The sequence below is a fragment of the Perognathus longimembris genome, chromosome 4 (genome assembly GCF_023159225.1).
Source record: "Perognathus longimembris pacificus isolate PPM17 chromosome 4, ASM2315922v1, whole genome shotgun sequence".
Classification (NCBI taxonomy): Eukaryota; Metazoa; Chordata; class Mammalia; order Rodentia; family Heteromyidae; genus Perognathus; species Perognathus longimembris.
In genome coordinates this window covers 5921216-5945400 of record NC_063164.1, presented here as the reverse complement: position 1 = coordinate 5945400, position 24185 = coordinate 5921216, and the positions used below count along the sequence as shown (strand labels likewise).

Genomic DNA, 24185 nt, shown 5'->3' with positions numbered 1-24185 from the left:
TAACACTTGAGCCACAACAGCCCTTCCAGTTTTCTGGTGGTTAATTGGAGATAAAGAGTCTTATGGACCTTCCTGCCTGGGTTGGCTTTGAACTGTGATCCTCAGATCTCAGCCTCCTGAGTAGCTAGGATTGTAGGTGTGAGCCACTGGTGCCTGGCTAGAACATTGTAAGCTGTTGACTGTGTTAATATTTTGCAATGAATAGCTTTCAAAGGATTTTTTTGTTGTTGTTGTGTTGTTGTTGTTTTTGGTTCAGTCAGCACTCTGGGATACTCTTTGCCCAGGATTTCTTCAGTTAGTTTCTGTGCTTGGGATTCCTTAGCATGACTGCACTGGACAAAAGCTGTTCGGCTTCCACTCTTCAAAGGAAACTCTTCTGAGCCTCATTTAGAACTCAGATCAGATAGATTCATTTCTTAATTTTGTTCTTTTCTAACTCTTCTCCTTTTTTTGCTTTGTCAGTTGTGGGGCTTGAACTCTGGGCTTGGGTACTGTCCCTGAGCTCTTCAGCTCAAGGCTAGTGCTCTGCCACTTGAGCCACAGTACCACTTCTGGTTTTCTGGGGTTAATTGGAGATAAAAGAATCATGGACTTTCCTGCCTGGGCTGGCTTTGAACTGAGATCCTCAGATCTCAGCCTCCTTAGTAGCTAGGATTACAGGTGTGAGCCATTTGCACTGGGCATAACTCATCTCTTTAGTGAGATTTTTGCTCTTAAATGTCAGACTCTCCTGGAGGCTGAAATAAGAGGATCGCTGTTTGAAGTCAGACTGAGCAGAAAAGTCCACAAGACCCCATCTCCAAAATAACTAACAAAAGGCAGGGCTGGAGGCATACTTCAGGCGGTAGAGTACCAGTTCTGAACAAGCAAGCCAAGTGAGAATGTGAGGGCCTGAGTACAAACCCTAAGACTGGTAAAAAAACAAACGAAACAAAACTAGAAACCTACTATCACTTTTCCACATCTTACATTATCCAGGTCTTATTTTGTGCCTTTGTGTAGCATTAAACTACAGATGTTTTGACACTGACACCACCAAGAGTCTTCTAGGATCTCCAAGCCTTGGATTTTACTCTTTATGGTTTATAGCTCCTGCTTGATTATTACCAGCTCTTTTCTTTCTTGAAAGATAAGTTGTATGTTTTAAAAGCAGTTGGGAATATTTTGTTTCAATGTTGTCATTTCATATAGGTTGTTCTTTATCTGGAATGCTTGAGACTAGAATTATTTTTAATTTGTAATATTTGCATATGCATATGAAATATTTTGGAGATGGTACTGAAGTCTAAATATGAGTTTGTGCTTCTTATACATGATATATAGCTTGAAGGTAATTTTGTAGTTTTAGATTGCTTGTGTTTTGACTTTCCTGTCCCAGGAGATCATGTGTAGGATTTATCCCTTGTGACATCCTGTTGGTGGTCAAAATTTTTAATTTTGGAGAACTTCAAATTTCAGATTTTTGGATAAATGTTGCTCTACTTGCATCAGATTTTTTTTCTTTAGAATAGTGATTATATTAACACAAACACAAGTTTCTGGCACACCATTTCCAAAGCATTCTGTAAGTCATAGATTGTTGGGGCGTGGGAGGGACTCACTCCTAGTGCCTTTAGAACTGGTCATCTGGGACAAAAGTTGTTTTCTGTCTACTAGGAGGGACTTTGGAAGGCGCCCATGCATTTTCAGGACTATTGCCTTAGCTGGCAAGAAGAGGGGGAATGTTCAATTGTAGTTGTCAAGTGCTACAGTAAGGTCAAGTCAGATCAAGACTGAAAGTTGACAGTGGGATTTCTCAATCTGGAACTCTTTGCCAGACTGCTCTCCAGGGTATGAAGAAGGAAGAAGCATATTGTGTGTTTTAATGTCTAGGAAGGTGATGGTGCTTAGCCCTGTCAATTCTGGTTTTCCTCGGGTAAAATTAGTAGTTTATTAGCATGCAGTTGTTTATATATTCTCTTATTTAAGCCTTGCCTTAGATAGAGTAACTATGTCTATCATAGAAACTAAATTCAGCTGTAGAATGTTGGACCTATCCAGTGTCTTCCCAAGTTTATCTTTTTATCTCCTTAAATGTAAAAAGAGAACTGAAGAGAGCAGAGCTGTGCTGGGGCATGAAATGAAGAGAAAAATTACAGAGCTATACAAAAGTAGAATAATGCATTTACCTTCATTGATTAATCTTCCAAATTCAGTGTTTTTGCATGCTTGCCTTATTCATCTTTTAAATTTATCTTCACTTTGCCGATATATTTTAAACAGATGTTTGAACATCATTTATGAGCATGTGTATAATCTCATTTTGCAGTGTGAATCTTTTCACATATAGTCACTTAGTATAAAATTGGTTATTTGTTATTATATACTATATAAACAGTATTAATGGGGTAGTGGTTTTGTGTTTTTTATTTTTAGTTAGGGCCAGGTATTGAACTTGTGCATGCTAGGAGGTACTCTTCCACTAAGCCACATCTCCTTCCCCCTTTTAGGTTCTTTGACTGTGTAGAGATTATTCTTGGTTTGTTTCTTCCTTCTTGCCATACCCTCTGCCTAGAAGGCTTTTGTTTCACAATTTTTACTTGGCAGACTTAGTTCCAATATTATTTTCTCAAAGGAAGCATGTCCTAGAGACTTGGTCTCTGTCTCATCTTGCTCTTTCATTGACATCTTGTTGGGCTCTCTCTACTTCTTCTCCGCTTGGGGGGGGGGAAGGGGCTTGTCCACTCCCTTCCTGGGTGGTCCTTTATTGCTCTCACGTGGGAGCGATGGCCACAGGTAGTCCTTGGTAGCGTGTGGTCGCAGGGTGCCCCAAACCCGCCAAGGAAGACACGGATGTGTGGGTCCCTGGAGAAAACCTCTAGAGCTTCTAATTTATTCAAATGAGGAGCCACAGATATATCCCGAAGGGCCGGCAGAAGAGAGGGAATACAGATTGGCCACGAGGGCTGTCCGTCAAGTGATGTCAGGGGACTTCCTTTGTGGGCGGAGGCCCAGCCCCCCAAGGACTGGGTTCCTGAGATCCCCCGGCCCCCCCCCCCACCCCCAGGGGCTGGGGCTTCTCTTCCTGTTAAAGGCGGAAGGAGAGGGGACGGGCCAAAGCCAGCTGTGGCCTCTTAAAGGCACAGCTGACCCCAACAACATCTGATCTGTGTACATGTTTATTGTCTGCTCCTCTCCCTAGATTGTAAGTACCATGAGAGTAGGGACCTTGTCACCAGTGACTGCTTAGTGATCTATGCCAGGGCCTGAAAAGGGCCTAGCATGTAGTAATGAAACAGATCTTAGAAACAACTCAGCTACTAAAACTATTGATAATAACTGATTTCAGAGGCTAGGAATATGGCCTAGTGGCAAGAGTGCTTGCCTCGTATACATGAAGCCTTGGGTTCGATTCCCCAGCACCACATATAGAGAAAACGGCCAGGAGTGGCGCTGTGGCTTAAGTGGCAGAGTGCTAGCCTTGAGCAAAAAGAAGCCTGGGACAGTGCTCAGGCCCTGAGTCCAAGGCCCAGGACTGGCCAAAAAAACCAAAACCACGGGGCTGGGGATATGGCCTAGTGGCAAGAGTGCCTGCCTCATATACATGAGGCCCTGGGTTCGATTCCCCAGCACCACATATACAGAAAATGGCCAGAAGTGGCGCTGTGGCTCAAGTGGCAGAGTGCTAGCCTTGAGCAAAAAGAAGCCAGGGACAGTGCTCAGGCCCTGAGTCCAAGGCCCAGGACTGGCCAAAAAAACCCCCAAAAAACCCAAAACCAAACAAACAAAAAAAACCCACAAAAAAACAAAAAATACTGATTTTAAAATTTGCTTAATTTTTTTATAACTATTATCTCTTTCTAAGCTAATTTCTTTCCTGTTTTTTTTTTTTTTTTTGCCAGTCCTAGGGCTTGGACTCAGGGCCTGAGCACTGTCCCTGACTTCTTTTTGCTCAAGGCTAGCACTCTACCACTTAAGCCACAGCGCCCACTTCCAGCTTTTTCTGTGTATGTGGTGCTGAGGAATCGAACCCAGGGCTTCATGCATGCTAGGCGAGCACTCTACCACTAAGCCACATTCCCTCTAAGCTAATTTCTATTCCAGAGATTTTCTTTTTTCAAGAGCCTTACCCAACAGCTATGTTTGCAAAAGGTACTGGGCTGTTGTCCCTTTCAGAACATGTCATCTTTTTGTTTTTGTTTTTGTTTTTTTGGCCAGTCCTGGGCCTTGGACTCAGGGCCTGAGCACTGTCCCTGGCTTCTTCCCGCTCAAGGCTAGCACTCTGCCACTTGAGCCACAGCGCCGCTTCTGGCCGTTTTCTGTATATGTGGTGCTGGGGAATCGAACCCAGGGCCTCGTGTATCTGAGGCAGGCACTCTTGCCACTAGGCTATATCCCCAGCCCCCAGAACATGTCATCTTTTAAATCGTCAAAATGTTTTGTAAAACATAAGTGAATAAAGTTACTTCTGATCTGTTAAGAGATCGTGTTTTTACTGACTTAACTCTTATTTGAGATTACTTTGACTTGAGCTTGCAGCTAGTAAATCAGTTTGGCTTACGTGAAACAGAATGGATTGAGCTTGTCGCCCACATACTCTTTTAATTGATTATTTGAACTTTGATTGATTGTTTATTCCATATAGAGGTGTTTTAAGATTGTTTTATTGTCAGTGGTTGGGATTCTCTGGCATAACAAAATATAATTCAGTAAAACATTATAAAATTAAAGAGTTTTTCTTTAAATGTGGAATTTCCCACCTATAGAAGAGAGTCAAGAATGGCACCAATAATTAACTCTGAACCCCTCTCCAGATGCTCCACTGTTAATATTTTACATTTCCTTTCCTACCCCTCCTTACTTGGGCCCCTAAAAGTAAATTACAGAAACCTGAGACAAAGCCATTTTCTTTTGTGAACATTGTATACTTATTAAAATCAGGAAATTAGTACTTATCCGTGTAATACCATTAACTAACCTGAGATCTGACTCAAATTTCTCAATCATACCTTTGATATGGAAAGAAAAGCTTGAATCCCAAATTGCACAGGATAGTCATCTATTTACACTACAGTCTTCACTCTGGCAGTTTCACTCACGAGTTTAACTTTTTTTTTCTTTAATGTAACTTATAGACCGGTTATTTTGGTGGATTCAACTGATATTTCACAGTGACATGTTTGCTTAGTGCATCACATTTGGAAGGCAACCCACGTGTCCCATTGTAAAGTTTTACTTTGGTCATTAGTGACTCTACTAGCATTCTCTCTCCACTGCCAAGGCATGATTTTCCTCTTTGGGTTTGCTAAATATTTTCATTAATCCTCAAACTCTCACCCACTAGTTTTAGCACTAGTTGATTAATCAACTGATTAATATGGATTAGTATGCTAATCACCAATTATCTAATAATTGCCATAATTAATCCCATCACTTTTTTTTCCTATTGGTTGAGTTCTTTTGTAAGGAAGTTTCCCCTTTTTTTTTGTTTACCATTCCTTTCCTTTGTCTTTTACTCAGTATAAACCCATATATTCTTCTTTTGTTTAGTTATAATTAGAATGTTGATACTGGAATTGCCATGCATTTGGCCAGTAGCAGCCTTTTTGGTTAGTTCTGATGAACTATTGACATGTTCCTGTTGTTTTGTTTTTTTTTTTGAGTGTTTTCTTACTCTCTGGAACAGCATATATTCTAGGCCAGTGTTTGGCAAACATTTTTGTAAGTGGCCAGATAGTAAATATTTTCGGCTTTGTGAACCATGTGGTTTTTGTTGCAGCTACTTGACTCTGCCTTTGCAGCAGAAAAGGCAGCCAGGGAATATTTGTAAACTAACAAGTTGGCTCTGTCCCATTAAGGATTTATTCACAAAAACAGGTAGCTGGCTAGATTTGGCCCATAGGTCTTAGTGTGCTAACCTTTCTTCTGGACTCCTATTTGTACTTTCCTATATTAGTCTCAGAATTGGCCATTTTTCTAAGGATCCCTAGTTCCATAGAGTGGTAGATAGTAATTGGAAACTGAGATCTGGACACTAGATATGTTCATTAGTGCTAGGATAGCAGGTAGACGGAGGCAATATAAGAATATATAAGGATGTATACTTGTATACATTTGGGTGGGTGTAAACAGATATGTTTGTATTTCTGTCTATACATTTTATAAACCACTGAATTATATTATCTTTGATTTGAATAGACCAACATCATAGAGCGTTACCCTGTTTTCTCCCTTCTAGTATTGTACACTTTTAAGTCTTACATTTAAATTTGCAATGCATATTGACTTGATTTTTTTGTGTAGGTGAGAGATGAGGGTTTTAATATTATGACTATCCAGCTGGGTGCTGGTGGCTCAAGCCTGTAATCTTAGCTATTCAGGAGACTGAGATCTAAGGATTTGCAGTTGGAAGCTAGCTCAGGGAGGAAAGTTGGTAAGACTTAAAAAAGAATACTGTCAAGGTGATGTACAGAGGGGTTATAGTTACATACATATGGTAGTAAGTACATTTCTTGTCAAACTTGTTACCTCCTCCCTCATTTTTCTCCCACCTTCCCTCCTTCCCAGTCTCTCCCCCAAGTTGTACACTTAGTTTACAACATGTTGTCTTGTAAGTATTGCTGTTGTATTGGTTTGCCTTTTACCCTTTGTTTCACCATTTTGATGTTCCCCTTCCCTTCCCTAATTCAGACAAACATATATATATATACATATATACACATATATAAACATATATATATATATACATATATATATATAAAATACCCAGGCTACCAAAATCAAATATAGTGACAACGGGGGCTAAATCATAGGGAAGACAAACGAAAAGAGAAATAATTTTACATACTCCATTAAAAATAACAACAATGATAAACTGCTTGTTAACATAACTTGGAGTTTATGTACATAGCTATTGAGCTATTGTGATCATCTGCTAGGACTATCCTAGACATATACTAACACTACTACACTGTTGGTGGGAGTGTAAACTTGTTCAACCACTCTGGAAAACAGTTTGGAGGTTCCTCAAAAGGCTGAACATAGAGCTCCCCTATGACCCAGAGATCCCACTTTTGGGCATTTACCCAAAGGATCACAAACAAGACCATACTAAAGCTACTAGCACATCCGTGTTCACTGTAGCACAGTTTACCATAGCTAAAATATGGAACCAACCCAGATGCCCTTCAGTGGATGAATGGATCAAGAAATTGTGGTATATTTACACAATGGAATTCTATGCTTCTATCAGAAAGAATGACATTGCCCCATTCATAAGGAAATGGAAAGACTTGAAAAAAAAAATCATACTAAGTCAAGTGAACCAGACCCAAAGAAACATTGGTGAGACTCTTCTCTCACTGGAGCTGTAGCTCAAGTGGTAGAGCAATAGTCTTGAGCAAAAAAGCTCAAGGTAGTGCCCTGGCACTGAATAAAAACCCCAGGACCAGCATAAAAAATAAAATAAAATAAAAACATAAATATGCAGTTTTCCTAGTACTATTTATTGAAGACACTATCTTTTCCCCACTGTGTGTTTCTTGGCATCTTTGTTGAGGGATAATTTATTATAAATATGTGTGTTTGTACCTTAATCTTTACTCTGTTTCATTGGTCTGTGTTTACATTGATTCTTAGATTTGGGGAGTTATCACATGTTAACATATTGATTCTTCTATTCTCTGAAGATGGAATATTTAAAATTTTATTTGTGTCTTCATTTACTTCATTTTTTGTATTCTTTTCATTTTAAATAAAGGGTATTTTGTTCATATTTACATTACATTTTAGGCCATCTCTTCCTTTCTTGTTGCTGTTTTTGACATGTGAAATATGAATGTGGTTCCAAATGGCAAAATACATAAAATGGCAATGTACATTGATGTTTACTCCACATCTGTTTCACCCAGTTTTTACGTGCTTCCTTTTCATTCTGTTTCCGTCAGACCTTGTAGCTAATCAGATTCACTAGTTTCCAATTTACTGTAATGTGTGTCTTTTTGAACAAAGAGCTTATGTGTGTGTGTGTAATTCTTTTTTCTCTTTGTCTACTTTGTCTTGTAATTAACTCATAAAATCACAAACTGATCAAAGTAGAACTCTGGTGAACTGAAAGGCCTCTACTGAATCAAGTTATTGGAGCGGTGGGTAGGAACGTCATCATGTTATGGTCAAGGTAATCCAGGAACAAGAAGCAAGCCAGGCTGACCCAGGTGTTTAGTCTTGGATTTAGAAAGACAATAAATACTTGGACAGCAGGGATCATAGTGATACCAATCTCTCTCTTGGCAATGCTCTAATCTAAACTGCTGACTTCTAATCTGGAAGTTGCCCTCATGCCTGACACACAGTAGTTATGTGGCCTCCTTCTTGGAAAATTTCTTGTGCTTCTTTTGTACTGAATCTCTTCCTCATTGTATCCCATATGACCCTTTTTCTTAGTTTACTGTATTATCTTGGTGAAGCTCATCCTTTAGTAGCTTTGTAATAACACATGGATTTTTTTTTGAGGCTTACACTTAGGAAAATGTCTTTATTCTACCCTTATATGTAGAATTCTAAGTTAGAAAAATTTTAATTTATTTTTTCCTATTATATTTATTATATGGATATATATATATATATATATATATGTAATTTTCACTGCTTAGCATTCACTTCTGAAGATCCAGTATCCTTTTCCTTTAACCTGAAGAACTTCTTTTGGGTGGCAGGTGGCAGTGCTGGGGTTTTGAACTTAGGGCTTTGCCCTTGCTAGGTGAGCGCTGTACTACTTAAACCATGCCCGCATTCCTCTCCTGTTTTTATTGTACAGATAGTGGTTTTTTTTTTTTTTGGTAGGAGCATCCTAAAATATGATCCTCCTGTCTATACCTATACCTCCCACATAGCTAGGATTATAGACATATAATAAGCATCACCTCAGCTGATTAGTTGAGATAAAGTTTCACCAAATGAGATGAAGTCTTACTAATTTTTTTACCTGGACTGGTCACGGCTAGCACTCTACCACTTGAGCCACAGCACCACTTCTGGCTTTTTCTATATATGTGGTGCTGAGGAATCAAACCCAGGGCTTCATGCATATGAGGCAATCACTCTACCACTAGGCCATATTTCTAGCCCCCATTCTTCCTTTTTTAAACTTTACTTTTTTTGTGTGTGTCAGTCTTGCGGCTTGAACTCATTGTATCGGCACTGGCCCTGAGCTCAAGGGTAGTACTCTACCACTTGAGTATAGCTTTATTACTGGCTTTTGGTAGTTAATTAGAGATAGGAGTCTCATGAACTTTCTTTCCCAGCTGTCTTTGAATAGTGTTCCTCATCTCAGTCTTCTGAGTAGTTAGGAACATAGGCATGAGTACCTGGACCTGGCTTCTCTATTATTCTTACAGGATATTTTTTACCGGATATAGAATTCAGAATGAATAGTTTTTTTTTTCTTTCAATCTTTAGGCTCTTTAAAACCATCATAGTGTACATGGGAATTAGGCAAATTCCTTCTGTTTTACCTCCACTGAATTGCCATTGGAAACCATCTGCTTGAATGCAGGCTTCACACTTGCTAGTCAGGCATTCTGTCATGTCCACAGGCATTCTGCCATGTCTACAGCCATGCCTATCATGTTTAGCCCTGTCCACAGCCCACCTGTGGTGTTTCCTTTTCCTTGTCCATTTCCCTTACCCATTCCTTTCTCCTTTTTTTCTTTCTCTTTGTATTGATAGCAGGGCTTAATCTCAGGGCCTCATTCTCTTGCTCAGCTTGCTTGCTCAAGGATGGTGCTTTATCATTTGAACCATACCTTTAGTATAACCTGTTTGGATTTCTATGGGAGTTCAATTGTTTGTACTATGCCACTCCTGTGATGGTGATTTGTCCTTGGGGCAGAGCTTCTATTTCTTCCCTACCCTCAAACAGTAACACAAAATAGAATACTTACCCAGTGCCAGTCATTTCTCCCGATTTGTATTCCTCCCAGCAGTCTATCTCCATTTGTTTATTTTTTCCCCTAGAGAGTTTTCTTTGTTGAACATGCACTAAGTTTCACCATGAAATTTCACATAGGTGATGGAAAACGGAAGGCATACAAATTAATATCAAGAAAAAAATACTTTAGTGGTGGTATTGTATAATGTATTGGCTCATTTCAGTGGGTCCTCTTCTCTCACTGCTGACATTATCTCCAGTATTTGAATTATATGGCAGGGCTCATTTCTGTTTTTTAAACAATGCCTATTTTCCTACTTATTTTTGGTAGGAAATGAAGTTTTTATATATTTTGATCCAGCATGTGTACTTCTGACTCCACACCAAGGTGCATCAATCTATCATTAACTTTTCACTAAGTATTGACATCAGAACTTACAAATTAGCTTCAGTTTTCAGTGATTAAACTCAATATAAAGGTCTAGGTCAATTAAAGCAGCTGCTGCTTCCTTGGTATCATCAAAGGAATGCACCACTCTGCCCACACCCTGGTCTCTGTTTCTTTTCATTATGTAAAAAAATTGGTAATTTCGTTTGTTCTGACAGTTCAAATTGTTTTTCAAAATATTTGAGCTGAGTATCTTTGGGAGAAAACTGAAGTTGATCAAAATCAAGTCCCCTATTCCCCTATTGCTATAACCGTCCCCTTATTTTCAGCAAGACTGACCAGTTCCATTAGGTAAAGATCAGGGTTATCTTTTTCAAATACAACTTGTAGGATGACATCCAACTGTACTGAAAAACATCTGGAGCAGTTCTCAGACTTTGAAATTACTTAATTCACTTTTTTTTTTTTGGTTGGTTGTGGAACTTGAACTCTGGGCCTGAGCATTGCCCCTGAGCTCTCCAGCTGAAGGCTGGAGTTCTACCACATTGAGCCACAGCACTGCTTCTGGTTTTCTGGTGGTTAAATGGAGGTAAGAGTTTCACAGACTTTTCTGCCTGGGCTGGCTTTGAACCGTGATCCTAAAGTTTCAGTTTCCTGAGTAGCTAGGATTACAGGGGTGAGCCACTGGGACCTGGCTCACATTTTTTTGTTAAGTGATACGAGGATACCATTTGTTTGTGCCAGCTGTAGTTAATCTTTTTTTTTTTTTTTTTTTTGGCCAGTCCTGGGCCTTGGACTCAGGGCCTGAGCACTGTCCCTGGCTTCTTCCCGCTCAAGGCTAGCACTCTGCCACTTGAGCCACAGCGCCGCTTCTGGCCGTTTTCTGTATATGTGGTGCTGGGGAATCGAACCTAGGGCCTTGTGTATCTGAGGCAGGCACTCTTGCCACTAGGCTATATCCCCAGCCCTGTAGTTAATCTTTACTGTCTTGTAGATCTCCATTTTCAGCACCAATCTGACAGCTCTCTCTGTTACATCCTACAAATCATCTTGATGCTTCTGAACTCCATCCCCCGTCATAAATTCCTCTGAACATAGGATCTGTTAGGTTGAACCTGAAGTGACACATAACAGCGGCTCAGGCTCCTCCCTGGTGGAAGCCTGTTTATTCTTATAAGTAGATTTTTTTTATTTGATTCCTCCAACATAGTTTATATTTGTAACCCAATTTTTTAAAAGGCATTATCATGTTCTCCTACTTTACCATTTTCATTGGGAATTTGCCTGGCATGATTAGAAAAAAAATTAGAAGGTTATAAAAATATTTCCTAAAATATCTTCTGTAGTTAGGTAAAATCTAAATTGAAGAAGAGATTAGTGATTGAGAGACCTGTCAGGTAACTTTTATCTTTATGCTACATTGTTGAAGCAATCTGAATTCAGACGGTGCTAATCAAGGTGGAAAGGAAAGAATCTATTTAGGAACACTGTGAAAGTCTAATAGAGTTTAGTAATAGAGTATTAATGTAGGGAAAGAGATGAGATGACTACTGTTTGCTGCCCAGGGATGAATAATGATGTCATCTGGATGCAGTACGCAGGTGGAAAATTCAGTTTGAGGAGAATAATAAGTTGAATTAGAAACATGTTGCATTCAAAGTGCTTGCCAACATTACTCAGCAGGAAGTTGGAAAGTTAAAAGATCTTTGGAGAGCAGGGCTAGAGATGCAGATTTAACTCTTGAACAGAAAAGTGAAATGAACATAAACAATGGAGCCTTCTAAGTGATAGAAAAGAAGTATGAATTTAAGAGAAGTCAACAGGAATTGCAGAGATAAAAGAACCAAGAGACGGGTGTACTAGAGGCCAAGGGCATCCTGCACACATATAAAAGACTCCAGTAAACAAATGTGCACCAGTATACAGCATTATACTGAGTATGCCAGTATTTAAGCAATGATTTAAAGGATTTTCATTCTTAATAATACTGAAAGCTTTGTTTCATTGTAGAGATGAGCATAAATGTCATGCTCTAAGGTAGGAGTAAAGAATATATAACGTGGCAAATAGAGGTTTGTGAGTCTTCTCACATTTTAAAACTTTGTCAGGGATAGAATGGGATAACGGAGACTTGAAGTGGGTATAAGGGTTGCAGGCAGGCCCTTAGTTTAGTTGAATGCCTTTAGGAAGGCAGCTATGGAGAGAATAGTTGGTGTGATAAAGTTCTAGCATAGACAGGTAAAAATAGGACAACTAGGTACTGGTAACTCATGCCTATAATCCTAGCTACTCCGGAGAGAGGATCTGAGATCTGAGGATCATGGTTTGAAGCTAACCCAGGCAGAAAAGTCTGTGAAACTCCATCCCCAGTTAACTAGCAAAAAAGCTGGACTGGAGGTATAGTCCAAGTGGTAGATTATTAGCTGTGAGGAAATAAAGCCCAGCAAGAGCTTGAGGCCCTGAGAGTTAAGAGTGAGATGAATTTCTACTTTCAGGTATGGTGCAGGAAATAGCTGGAAATGAACTTTCCTTCAGACAATAACTAGAAAAGTCAGCCCTTTTACTTCCCAAATCTATTTGAATATATTTGAGAGATAATAAGAGAAATAACTAAGAGAAAAGAAAAACTTAGGGGAATAAGACTAGTATTTGGCTCTGTTTTCCACCAGTGGCTATTTGTAGATGTTTGTGTAGAACAGCCGAAAAACTGAGGAGTGCTTTTTACTGTGTGTAGGTCAGAGAAAGAAGATTCGATTAATGTAGCAAAGAAGAAGAGAGTATACATTTCAACCCATCTTTCCCATACAATCATTTGATTTAGGTTTAACTAGAAGAAGAATGGGGGATTGAGCAAAGAGTTGTATACAGTTATTAAGCAGTTCCAGTGGTACCTGGTAGTCTGGTTGCTCATTATCTCAGGATTAGTTAGGCAGGGCCTGCCTTGTTACAGTAAGAGTCATTGTTGCCTGGCAAGTAGGCTGTCCTATGGGGGTTCAGTTCTTTTTTGGAGGGGCAAGGGAAGTGGTGTAAAGGAATTGGTTATAAAATTGTTGCATCAGTCCTGTGTTTCCTGGACATTGAAGGAGACAGAGAAAAGAGGCCGAGATACTAAGCTTTTCTCTTGCTCTTACTTAATTCATTCGAAGTCAGTGTTTTTCAGCAAAAGCAATTTCTAAGCACCTGTTAACAATTCCTTGCCTATGCTTGAACATGCCTTTGAGGGAACTAGAGTGTCAGCCAATCTCATTTGTGGATTTCCTGTTTGGAGATAAACTAGGACACAAGAAGGAGACAAAATGTAATAGCGGAAGTATATAATTCAAAAGTTTGTTTTTTAAAACTATTATAAAACAATACAAGAGTGGGTAAAAATCAGAAGGCAACCATTGAAGCACATTTTATAGGGGAACCTTTGTTTTTGTTGTTGTTGGTTGTGGGCCTTGAACTCAGGGTCTGGGCACAGTCACTGAGCTCTTTTGCTCAAGGCCAGCATTTCTAGTTTTTGAGTGGTTGGAAATAATAGTCTCACAGGGACTTTTCTGCCTGGGCTGACTTTGAACCACAATCCTCAGATCTCAGCCTCCTGAGTAGCTAGGTTTATAGGTGTGAGCCACCAGTGCTCCGCAGGGATCCTCTTTTAAATAACTCTGTGAATATGGACTACTAAAATGACATTTAGAGCCTATGGAAATAGACATTTTTGTCTCTTCTTAAATAGAAAGCCTTGACCAAAACTAGGAGTTCTTTTTAGAGGTTCCTATAAAAGCATCGGGTAGTCATATGCATGAACCCTTTCATCAGCACCTCTTGGCTTTAGTTATTTTTGGAAAGATGGAACATTTGCATTCTGGCAACTTCTTTTTTTTTTTGCCAGTCCTGGGCCTTGGACTCAGGGCCTGAGCACCTTCCCTGGCTTCTTCCCGCTCAAGGCTAGCACTCTGCCACCTGAGCCACAGCGCCCCTTCTGGCCGTTTTCCATATATGTGGTGCTGGGGAATCGAACCAAGAGCTTCATGTGTAGGAGGCAAGCACTCTTGCCACTAGGCCATATTCCCAGCCCTCTGGCAACTTCTTTACTTTGCTGAATCCAAACGGTCACTAAATAGTGTTCTCTGAATAAGAAGTGCATCAGATAACCTTTTAGGGCCTGAAGGATAGTGATGGATTTCAGACCCTGCTAATTAATGCTAGGAGTATGTATGTTGTCCGGATGAATCACTTTTTAAAGGCAGAGATTAAGTATCTACGTAAATTTCACAGAACACATTTTAACCTTCCCAGTGATGAACATCATCCTAATCTACAAAGCTTATGAATTCTCTGAACAATAAAACGATTTTTTTCCAGATCGGGTGATACGTACATTTCTTTCCTTTTGCTTAGTATCATCTCTTCCTTTTTCTCTCTCATTTCCTCTCGCTCATTTCCTCCCTCCCATCACCGCCCTTGAGTTGCTTAGTTCACGGGCAAAGCACCTGTAAAGGCTCCTGCTAGGAAGCAAGAATAAATGGGATGTAGATAGGGATTGTAGATCCATTTTGAATACATTACAATTAATTATCTTTGCCTCAAGTGCTTGACAAAATCAAGTCTTTTTTTTTTTGTATATTAGGCCTGAAATTCTTGCTACAAAAATTGTGCAGATGTGTCTAGGTCATTATAAAAATGAGATGGAACAATCAAGTAACTTGAACAAAATTAAGTAGATGTGACAAGTTATTAAATCCATACGGGTTTCTGATATTGGAGTTTTCAGGAGTAGGCTTTAATACAGATATATTTACCTTACTTAAAGAGATAAAAGACAAGACAGCATTTTCAGCAAAGTAACTTCAGTAAAAGGAAATGAAGACCTCAGACTTCAAAATCTTAGACTTAAGTTACTTGATGAAGTTAGTAATTTAATGTATTGGTTAACAAAAGATTAGCTAGGGTGCTGGGAATGTGGCTTAGTGGTAGAGTGCTTGCCTCGCATGCATGAAGCCCTGGGTTCGATTCCTCAGTACCACATAAACAGAAAAAGCCAGAAGTAAGGCTGTGTCTCAAGTGGCAGAGTGCTAGCCTTGAGCAAAAGAAGCTCAGGGACAGCGCCCAGGCCTCGAGTTTAAGCCCCAGGACTGGCAAAAAAAAAAAAAAAAAAAGAGCTGAAGAGTGAATTAGTGAAGTAGCCAAGTTCAAGAAAAAGGAGGTAGAAAATGCTGAAGATTTTGAAGGATAAATAGAATTATTATTATTTTTTTTTTGGCCAGTCCTGGGGCTTGGACCCAGGGCCTGAGCACTGTCCCTGGCTTCTTTTTGCTCAAGGCTAGCACTCTGCCACTTGAGCCACAGCGCCACTTCTGGCCATTTTCTGTATATGTGGTGCTGGGGAATTGAACCCAGGGCCTCATGTATACGAGGCAAGCACTCTTGCCACTAGGCCATATCCCCAGCCCCGATAAATAGAATTATTGAGGCAATCAAAAGTTTAGAGTTCTAGGGCTGGGGATATGGCCTAGTGGCAAGAGTGCCTGCCTCGGATACACGAGGCCCTAGGTTCGATTCCCCAGCACCACATATACAGAAAACCGCCAGAAGCGGTGCTATGGCTCAAGCGGCAGAGTGCTAGCCTTGAGCGGGAAGAAGCCAGGGACAGTGCTCAGGCCCTGAGTCCAAGGCCCAGGACTGGCAAAAAAAAAAAAAAAAGTTTAGAGTTCTAGACAGATTGAGGGAGAATGGACAGAAGCAATATTTGAAAGGAAATGAGTGAAAACTTTCCCAGAGTGATGAAAATTATCAAGCAATAGATTCAAGAAAGCTTATCAGCATTTAGCAGGATGAAAAGAAGTTTATATGTTGCATGCTGATAAGTCAATAGAAAACCAAAGATAAAGAGAAACATTTCAAAAAGCCTCCCAGAATAGGAAGGGGGCTTTTGAATAATTAACCATTAAATGAATGGCTGGTTTCTCAACAAAAATAATGGAGGTCATAAGACAATGGAATGACATCTGTAAAGTGGCCAGAGAAACTATTTTATAATCTAGAATTTTAAAACCTAAACAAATATCTCATGAGAATAAAAATTAAATACAACTGTTTTACATTTTGCAGTGTTTCAGTTGTATTAGTCACTCATTAAAAATTGTTTCAAAGGGGCTGGGAATATGGCCTAGTGGCAAGAGTGCTTGCATCGTATACATGAAGCCCTGGGTTTATTTAGTTCCTCAGCACCACATATATAGAAAATGGCCAGAAGTGGTGCTGTGGCTCAAGTGGCAGAGTGTTATCTTTGAGCAAAAAGAAGCCAGGGACAGTGCTCAGGCCCTGAGTCCAAGGCCCAGGACTGGCACACACACAAAAAAAATTGTTTCAAAGGGCCTGGGAATATGGCCTAGTGGTAGAGTGCTTACCTGGTATACATGAAGCCCTGGGTTCCATTCCTCAGCACCACATATATAGAAAAAGCCAGAAGTGGTGCTGTGTCTCAAGTGGTAGAGTGCTAGTCTTGAGCAAAAAGAAGCCAGGGACAGTGAGCAGGCCCTGAGTTCAAGCCCCAGGTCTGGCAAAAAAAAAAAAAAAAAGTCTGTCTAAGTTGTTTGGCTCAAGTCTAGCACTCTACCACTTGAGCCAATGTTCCATTTGTGGGCTTTTTGTCTGTTAATTGGAGGTAAGAGTTTCACTGACTTTCTTGCCAAGTCTGGCTTTCAACTGGGATCCTTAGATCTCAGCCTTCTTAGTAGCTAATGAAGTAAGGAGTCAGGTCTGGCTGGTGCCATCTTGACCACATGATAATTTGTAAGGTCTGACATCGTGTCTTCATGGGTGTGCCTGAATCCCTACAGGAAGGGAAGTCCCACCTCCAGGTGATGGGTGTGCCTGAATCCGTGGAGATAAGGGTAGGCACTTGGCCTATAGGTTACTGAACCTATCAGTCCAGTCAGCAACTGGGAGCTTCCTGTGATCCTGCCCACTGACCTGACCCTATTTAGGCACTGACCAGCTCAGGTGCCATTAAGCCATGACACAATGTCTCCATTTTCGCTTCCGTGTTCCATCTCTTGGCTTGTTTCTGGTCACCATAGTGTCCCACTTCAGCTCTCCATTGGAGCTGAATTGGCTTGTTTGGTATTGCTTTTGTTCTTTCTTTCCTTCTGGCCTGTTTCTTGACAGTGTTAAGGGCATTTGCAGGATGCAGGCCTTTGTAACAACTGGCTGCCTGCAGACTGCTAGCATTCTAATAAAGACTCCAAGATTTGATCCTTCAAAATATGTTTTTTTTCTGATAATTTACCTTACAACACTACGATTACAGGTGTAAGCTACTAGCACCCTGCTTCCTTAAGGAAATTTTTGAGATATCTTTCCCCCACCAAGAAAACTTAAGATTAAATTGACATATTCCTATAGAAAACAAAGCCAATCCAAATTATTAGTGCTGAGAAGTGGTAGTGTGGCTCAAGTGGTAGCATGTCTGCCTGGTAAGTGCAAGGCCCTGAGTTCAAACCTCAGTACCATCACCAAAAAGAAAAAAAAAATCTGGGGCTCGGAATGTGGTTTAGTGATGGAGCTTGCCTAGCATGCATGAACCCCTGGGTTCGATTCCTCAGTACCACATACACAGAAAAAGGCAGAAGTGGCACTGTGGCTCAAGTGGTAGAGTGCTAGCCTGAGCAAAAGAGGCTCAGGGACAGTGCCCAGACTTTGAGTTCAAACCCAGGACTGGCAAACAAACAAAAATATGTGCTATTTTATATGCTAAAAGGATCCTTTTTCTTTTTTGAAGTATTTTTATTTGAATTTGGTTCCTACTGGTGGGAGCAAATATAACTCAAGAAGCTCTTCTCTTTTCTCCTTTTATTTTTTCAATTAAAATTTTGTTTAAAAAATTAACGGAGGATTGAATGCAGGGCCTTATTCATACATGCTAAGCAGGCACTCTACCACTTAACATATGCCTTCAGCCCCCTTTTCCATTTTTTTTTTTTTGAAGCTGGGTCTCACTTTATTCTGGCCTGGCCTGAGCTATTATCCTCCAATTAATGTTTCCTTGTGTTTTTGGGGATGACAGGTGAGTATCATTGTGTCCTGTCATTGGTTAAAAGGGATTGTTATGCCCCAGCTAGCCTTCCTGTGTGATCCCTTTGATCCCTTGCCCCAGTCTCTGCCTCCCAAGTAGCTTGGATTACAGACTTGAGCTACCTGGACCAGCTCCTTGTGTTTTTTTTTTTTTTTTTCTTTTTATATATACCTGACTGTTCTTTTCCTATACCATTATTAGCTTTTTTTTTTTTTTTTGCTATATTTTCTACTTCCTCTTTGCATTCCTAAAAGTTACTTTAGTTGATTTTGTGAGAATGTAAGTGCCTAGAACTTCTCCAGGGCTAATGGGCGTATTACATAGTTATGCCATGGGAGTGGAAAGTGGCTTAATCATACCTTGTCTTAGGCCCTTCCCTGTTTCAGTGGATCCCTTTTTGTCAATCTCATTGGTTCTTTTTTTTTTTTTTTTTTTTTGGCCAGTCCTGGGCCTTGGACTCAGGGCCTGAGCACTGTCCCTGGCTTCTTCCCGCTCAAGGCTAGCACTTCGCCACTTGAGCCACAGCGCCGCTTCTGGCCGTTTTCTGTATATGTGGTGCTGGGGAATCGAACCTAGGGCCTCGTGTATCTGAGGCAGGCACTCTTGCCACTAGGCTATATCCCCAGCCCCTCATTGGTTCTTGAATACTTCGGGTTGCTATTTTCATGAAAAGGTCTGGCTAATTTCTTTCTATAAGTTATGTCCACTATCTCATTGGTTCTTGAATACTTCGGGTTGCTATTTCCATGCAAAGGTCTGGCTAATTTCTTTGTCTAAGTTATGTCCACTTTCCACATATTTGGTGGACTGCTCTGCATGGACATATTTAGTACTCCAAATAGATTTTATCTTCTTTTCTAACAGCATATTCCTGTCTCCTAGGCGCTTAGCTGGAAACCTATCTAGTTGCCACATGCTGGCTCTTCTCCAGATCTACCACATTGTCTGATGAGCCAACCTGTCCAGTGGAGTTTTGTGTAAAGGGTCTCCTTTTTTCAGTGTCTGCTGGTGTGACTCTAGTTCTGGCTCTCTTACTCTTTATCCCATCTCTTCTTGTTTTCTCCTAAGGTGCAGCTGCTACTTAGATTCTGTTCTGTTCATCTCTGAGTCCGGTGCTGGGATGATTTTTCCTGATACAACTCTCTTTACTGTTCTTCTCTTCTGCTTATTCATGCTTCAGAACTGCCGCCCCCTCCCCCAGTGTCTTTGAAAAACTTTGCTGGTTTTCTACACCTTCCAGCATGTTTTACTTTCCTTATCTGCTTTTTTGTATATAGGTAGGACTCTTGCTAAGTAGAATTATTGTTGCAAGAATATACTAGTTTTTCTATTTGCGTCTCTTTGTTTTCTTTTGCTAAAATCTTAAAGTGCTCTGAGGTTTCCTGAGTTGGAGATATTTTTCTTATTCTGTGTACAGTTATCCATACTTAAAAGAATCGTGGTGCTGTTATTTCCCAACATATATTAACTATTATCTCAATATGGTTTTTAAAACTTAATTGCTTTTTGGCTCTTTTTATGCCCAGTACAGTGCTTTACAAAAGTATTTAGTGAATTCATGAGAGGAATGCCTGGTTTCATGGCCACTCTGGGAGCTGCAGGGGTTCAGGATGGTTGCAGTGCAACCAGCCAGGTATGACAAAAAAAAAAAAAAAATACAGACAACTCCTGGTCTTGTTTGGTTTTGTGTGGCTTGGTGTGTGTGTGTGTGTGTGTATGTGTGTATGTGTGTGTGTGTGTGTGTGTGTGTGTGTGTGTGTGTGTAAGCAAGTGGGTGCTGGTGGCTCATGCCTTAATCTTAACTACTCAGTAGGCTGAATTCTGAGGATGTGCCTTTCTGGATTAACCTCACAATGTCCCGACTCCTCTATGTGTCTTTTGCCTTCACTTGCAATTTCTTTCAGGCCATCTTTTCCTTTCCCTTCTTGAATTTGGACTTATCTCTGAATCAGTTTGTATATCACTAAGTGTCCTGTTATCTTTGTCTTTGTTGCTTCTCTTCTCCTGAGTTAGTATTCATTTCAATTTAAAGGAAACTTTAAGTTTGATGAATGATGTGTGGGGGAAATTTGGAAGAAATATTCAGAAAGGTATCTCAATCCATTTTATGGGAAAGCAGGCTACTCCCCAGGATTTTGGAAGTTTACAGTTATAAACTGACTCCTGGCTGGTGGCCAGCAGAAACTAGAAAAAGTAGTTTTGGTAACATGTTCTTTATCCTGGTGAACTATTGGAGCCCAGCTGCAGGGCTTTGCATTACAGCCTCTGTGTTCCTCAGAAGCAGCTCTGATTAGAGCAGTCTGATTAGAGACCTAAATTGAGGTGACCATAGGTAAGAATAGAGGAATAGACTTCTACAGGGGAATAGACTTCACTATTTTTTAAAATTTTAATTTTATTGTCAAGGTGGTGTACAGAGGGGTTACAGATACATAGGTAAGGTAGTGAGTACATTTATTGTCAAACTTGTTACCTCTTTCCTCATTTTTCTCCCACCTTCCCTCCTACCCAATTCTCCTGCCCCCTCACCATTTGTTTTTGAAAGCTTGTGAACCATCTGGGGTTCTCTGCATAGTTTTGGGCATCAGGTTGTGAATTACATTTTGTTGATGAGTTCTAAATAATTTACTTATTTGAGTTAATAGATATATATCATTTATACAAGGCTAACTTAGTAAATGGTACATCTTGAGTCCTTGTTTAGCACCTATTCTGTTGTAACTTTTAGATTCCATATCTTGATATTCTCTTTTTAAAAATCACATTTCCTGTTATTATTGTGTATTTCACAAGCTTTATAGAACCATATAGTTTATTATTTTTCACTTGATCACACTACTTGTGTAGGCTTTTAGTTGGAGCCTCAGAGGAGAAGCCTAGTGTACCTGTGAAAATGAAGGTCTTGAAGAGAAACTCAGCACAGATGGTGTGCTTGATTAATTGCCCAGAAGAATGACACCAGGACCTAGTACATAGTGTTGCCATCCAAATGCGTTTAGTACTCTGTTTCTGAGGTGACAAAAGAGGCTACAGGTTAACTGCTCTCTCTTTGGTTTCAGCTTGTGACAACTGAGCTGCTTAAGGAAGGAAGAACTCTCAGCTGAGCAGTGGAGGTTCCCCTGAATCTGCAAAGAACAGACGACTTTGGAACCAGTAATGAGCCATCCTGACTGCAGGCTGAACCTCCGGCCCATAGGGACCCCCAGAGGTAGCAAAAGTGAAAATGGAGCTTCACTGGCAATTGGAGAACTGAGATACAAGTGGAATGGGTGTGGAGGTGGAGGGCATTTAGGACAAAGCGAGATCCTTAATACTGGTGGGCTGTTAAATATTTTTCTGTGCATTTCCTTTTAGAATTAAGTGTGGTCTGTTATCGTATTTTATTGTTTCATTGATAGCTGTTTAATTTCCTTCTGAAAAGTGACAATCTTTTGATGATTTCTATTTTTTGTGTGTGTGTGTGTGTGCATATGTGCTGGCACTGGGACTTGAACTCAGGGCTTCTATGCGGACTCTGAGTTCTTTTTCTCAAGGCTAGCACTTTACCACTTGAGCTACAGCTCCATTTTGGGCTTTTAGTGGTTAATTGGAGGTAAGAGTCTCACAGACTTTTCTTGCCCTGGCTGGTTTTGAACCATGATCCTCAGCCTCCTAAGTATCTAGGATTATAGGTGTGAGCCACTGGTACCTGGTGATGATTTCTAGTTTAAAAAACCATATTTGAGCCAGACATGGTAGCTCATACCTGTGATTCCAGCTACTCAGGAGGTTGAGGTCTGAGGATTGTGGTTTGAAGCCAGCCTGAGCAGGAAAGTCCATGAGAGTCTTACTCCAATTGATCACTAAGAGCTGTAGCTCAAGTGGTAGAGTGCTATCCTTTATCAAAATAAGCTCAGAGACAGCACCCAGGCCCTGAGTTCAAGCCCCAGGAATGCATCAAAACAAAACAAAGCCAAAATCAAACAATAAATTACACCCCCCCCCCAAATCAGAGGAAAGGGCTGATTGCTGCCTCATGTTTCTAGGTGTGTCCTCACATGGTGTTGGTGCTTCACCAGGTGACAAAAAGTCAAAGAACAAGTCCATGAGAGGGAAGAAAAAGAGCATATTTGAAACTTACATGTCCAAGGAGGATGTTTCAGAAGGCCTGAAGAGAGGAACGCTTATCCAGGTGCTTAAAACCTACTGGCAGCCTATTTCTTGAACATGTGGCATCATAACAATCAACTGTTCATTAAACTATTTCATTCCAGGCATGGTAGTTCATACCTATAATCCCAGCTACTCAGGAAGTGGAGATCAGCTTGGGTAAAGAGTTAACAAACTGGGCATGTGGTTCATGCCAGTCCTAGCTGTGCGGGAGGCATAGTTAGAAAGATTGTGGTCCAGTCCAGGAAAAAGGGGCTTAGGGGTGTGGCTGAAACTGTAGAGCATTTGCCTAGTAAGCACAAGGTCCTGAGTTCAAATCTTAGTACTATTAAAAAACTCCCACAATCAGACAAGCAACGAAACTGTCTCCTGTTCTGTGCTGTGTAGTTTGAGATGATGATGTAATTGGTGCAGGTCTTCTGGCTTCTTAGACCTACATTGCATTCAGAGGTGCTAAGCACTGAGATGTGAGAGGAGACAGCCCTTATTTCCAGTTAGTGTTCTTTAGGTGTTCTTTATAGGGAGGGATTTACTTGAGTCGGGCTGTGGATTGGTGCAATATAAGTAAGCAAAGCAAAGCAAGGGGAGGAGGGGGAGAGTAGGGGAGGAGTGAGGAGGGAAAAGTGGGGGTGAGGGAGAGGGTAAAAGGGAGAGCTTTCCAAGCAGAGAGACTGATGTGAGCTACTGAGAAAGACAGGGAATTGGGGTTTGGATACAGGAACCATTGGATATTTCAGTTCTGTTTGACTGAAGCTCAGTCAAGTGGAGGAATGACAAAAAAATGGATAAGGTTGGAAAAGAAACAGTAAATAATACTAGGCAATGTTAACTGAGTACTTTATGAATATATTCACAAACTGGTTGAGTGATTTGGCTGAGCAGATTTTTGTGGAATTAGGATGACTATGGCTAGAAGATGCTCTGGGAACTGTTGATGTGACTGTAGATGAAATCATCTCTGTGCTGAGAGTGCAGTCCAGGGAGGGGAGGCAGTCCTGTGAACTGGTTTGAGAAGAGTGACTGGTGTGTGGGAGAAGGTTGAGGGAACTGTGTGCACTGAGGTTCTAGTGTGGCCTGTTCTAGGAGGTGACCTTGTGATTGGTGTTGATGGGATGACTAGTTTGGGCTATTAGTGGAGTGATGTACGTGTTGGAAGGATGATAGAGAGGCAGTGGCATGAGTGAAAATGTGAATTTTTGGGCCACTGTGGAGTAAGGGAGCTTAGGTCTCTTGAGCAAGAAATCTGAGGCAGGGAGTAGGTAATGAGCCAGGAGAAGGAAACAGGGTTACATATTCTTTTAATTAAGTTTATTTTATAATTCTTGATGATTGTGGAAATACTGACATGGGTTAATTGAAAATGTTGACTGCATCAGATTTTGTCTCATTCTGAAAGCCCAGCTTCTGTAGTTGTTTTTACTGAAGACTCATCCAAATGATAGATACTATCATCTTTGCTTGTCTTTCCTTATTTACCTGTGTTGGGTGTGGACTATTGACTAGAACACTGGTAACTAAATGTTAGTCTTTCTGATTCTAAGTACCATTGGTTTGTTGTTGTTTTAAAATTTCCTCTAGATTTCTTTAACAAGGCCCTTTTTTAGGTGGAAGCACATTTGGACATTTGTTCATTCATTAATCCATTTATCCATTTCATTGTTCAGCTTGTATACTGGCCACCA

At 40.5% G+C, this 24185-nt stretch overlaps 1 protein-coding gene and 1 pseudogene across 2 annotated transcripts in view; one reads left to right on the top strand and one right to left on the bottom strand.

Annotated features, from left to right (window-relative positions):
* The window catches only part of Dis3l2 (DIS3 like 3'-5' exoribonuclease 2), a 312571-nt gene that overhangs the window by 15286 nt on the left and 273100 nt on the right, over positions 1-24185 (top strand). The window contains exons 2-3 of one of the 2 annotated variants that reach the window (XM_048344518.1): positions 21414-21670; positions 22380-22525. In XM_048344518.1, coding sequence (XP_048200475.1) covers positions 21511-21670; positions 22380-22525 — 306 coding nt within the window. In that variant the 5' untranslated portion in view covers positions 21414-21510. The remainder of the gene's footprint in view (positions 1-21413; positions 21671-22379; positions 22526-24185) is intronic. The other variant, XM_048344519.1, reaches the window with a different exon arrangement.
* LOC125350195 lies at positions 9661-10851 on the bottom strand (annotated as a pseudogene).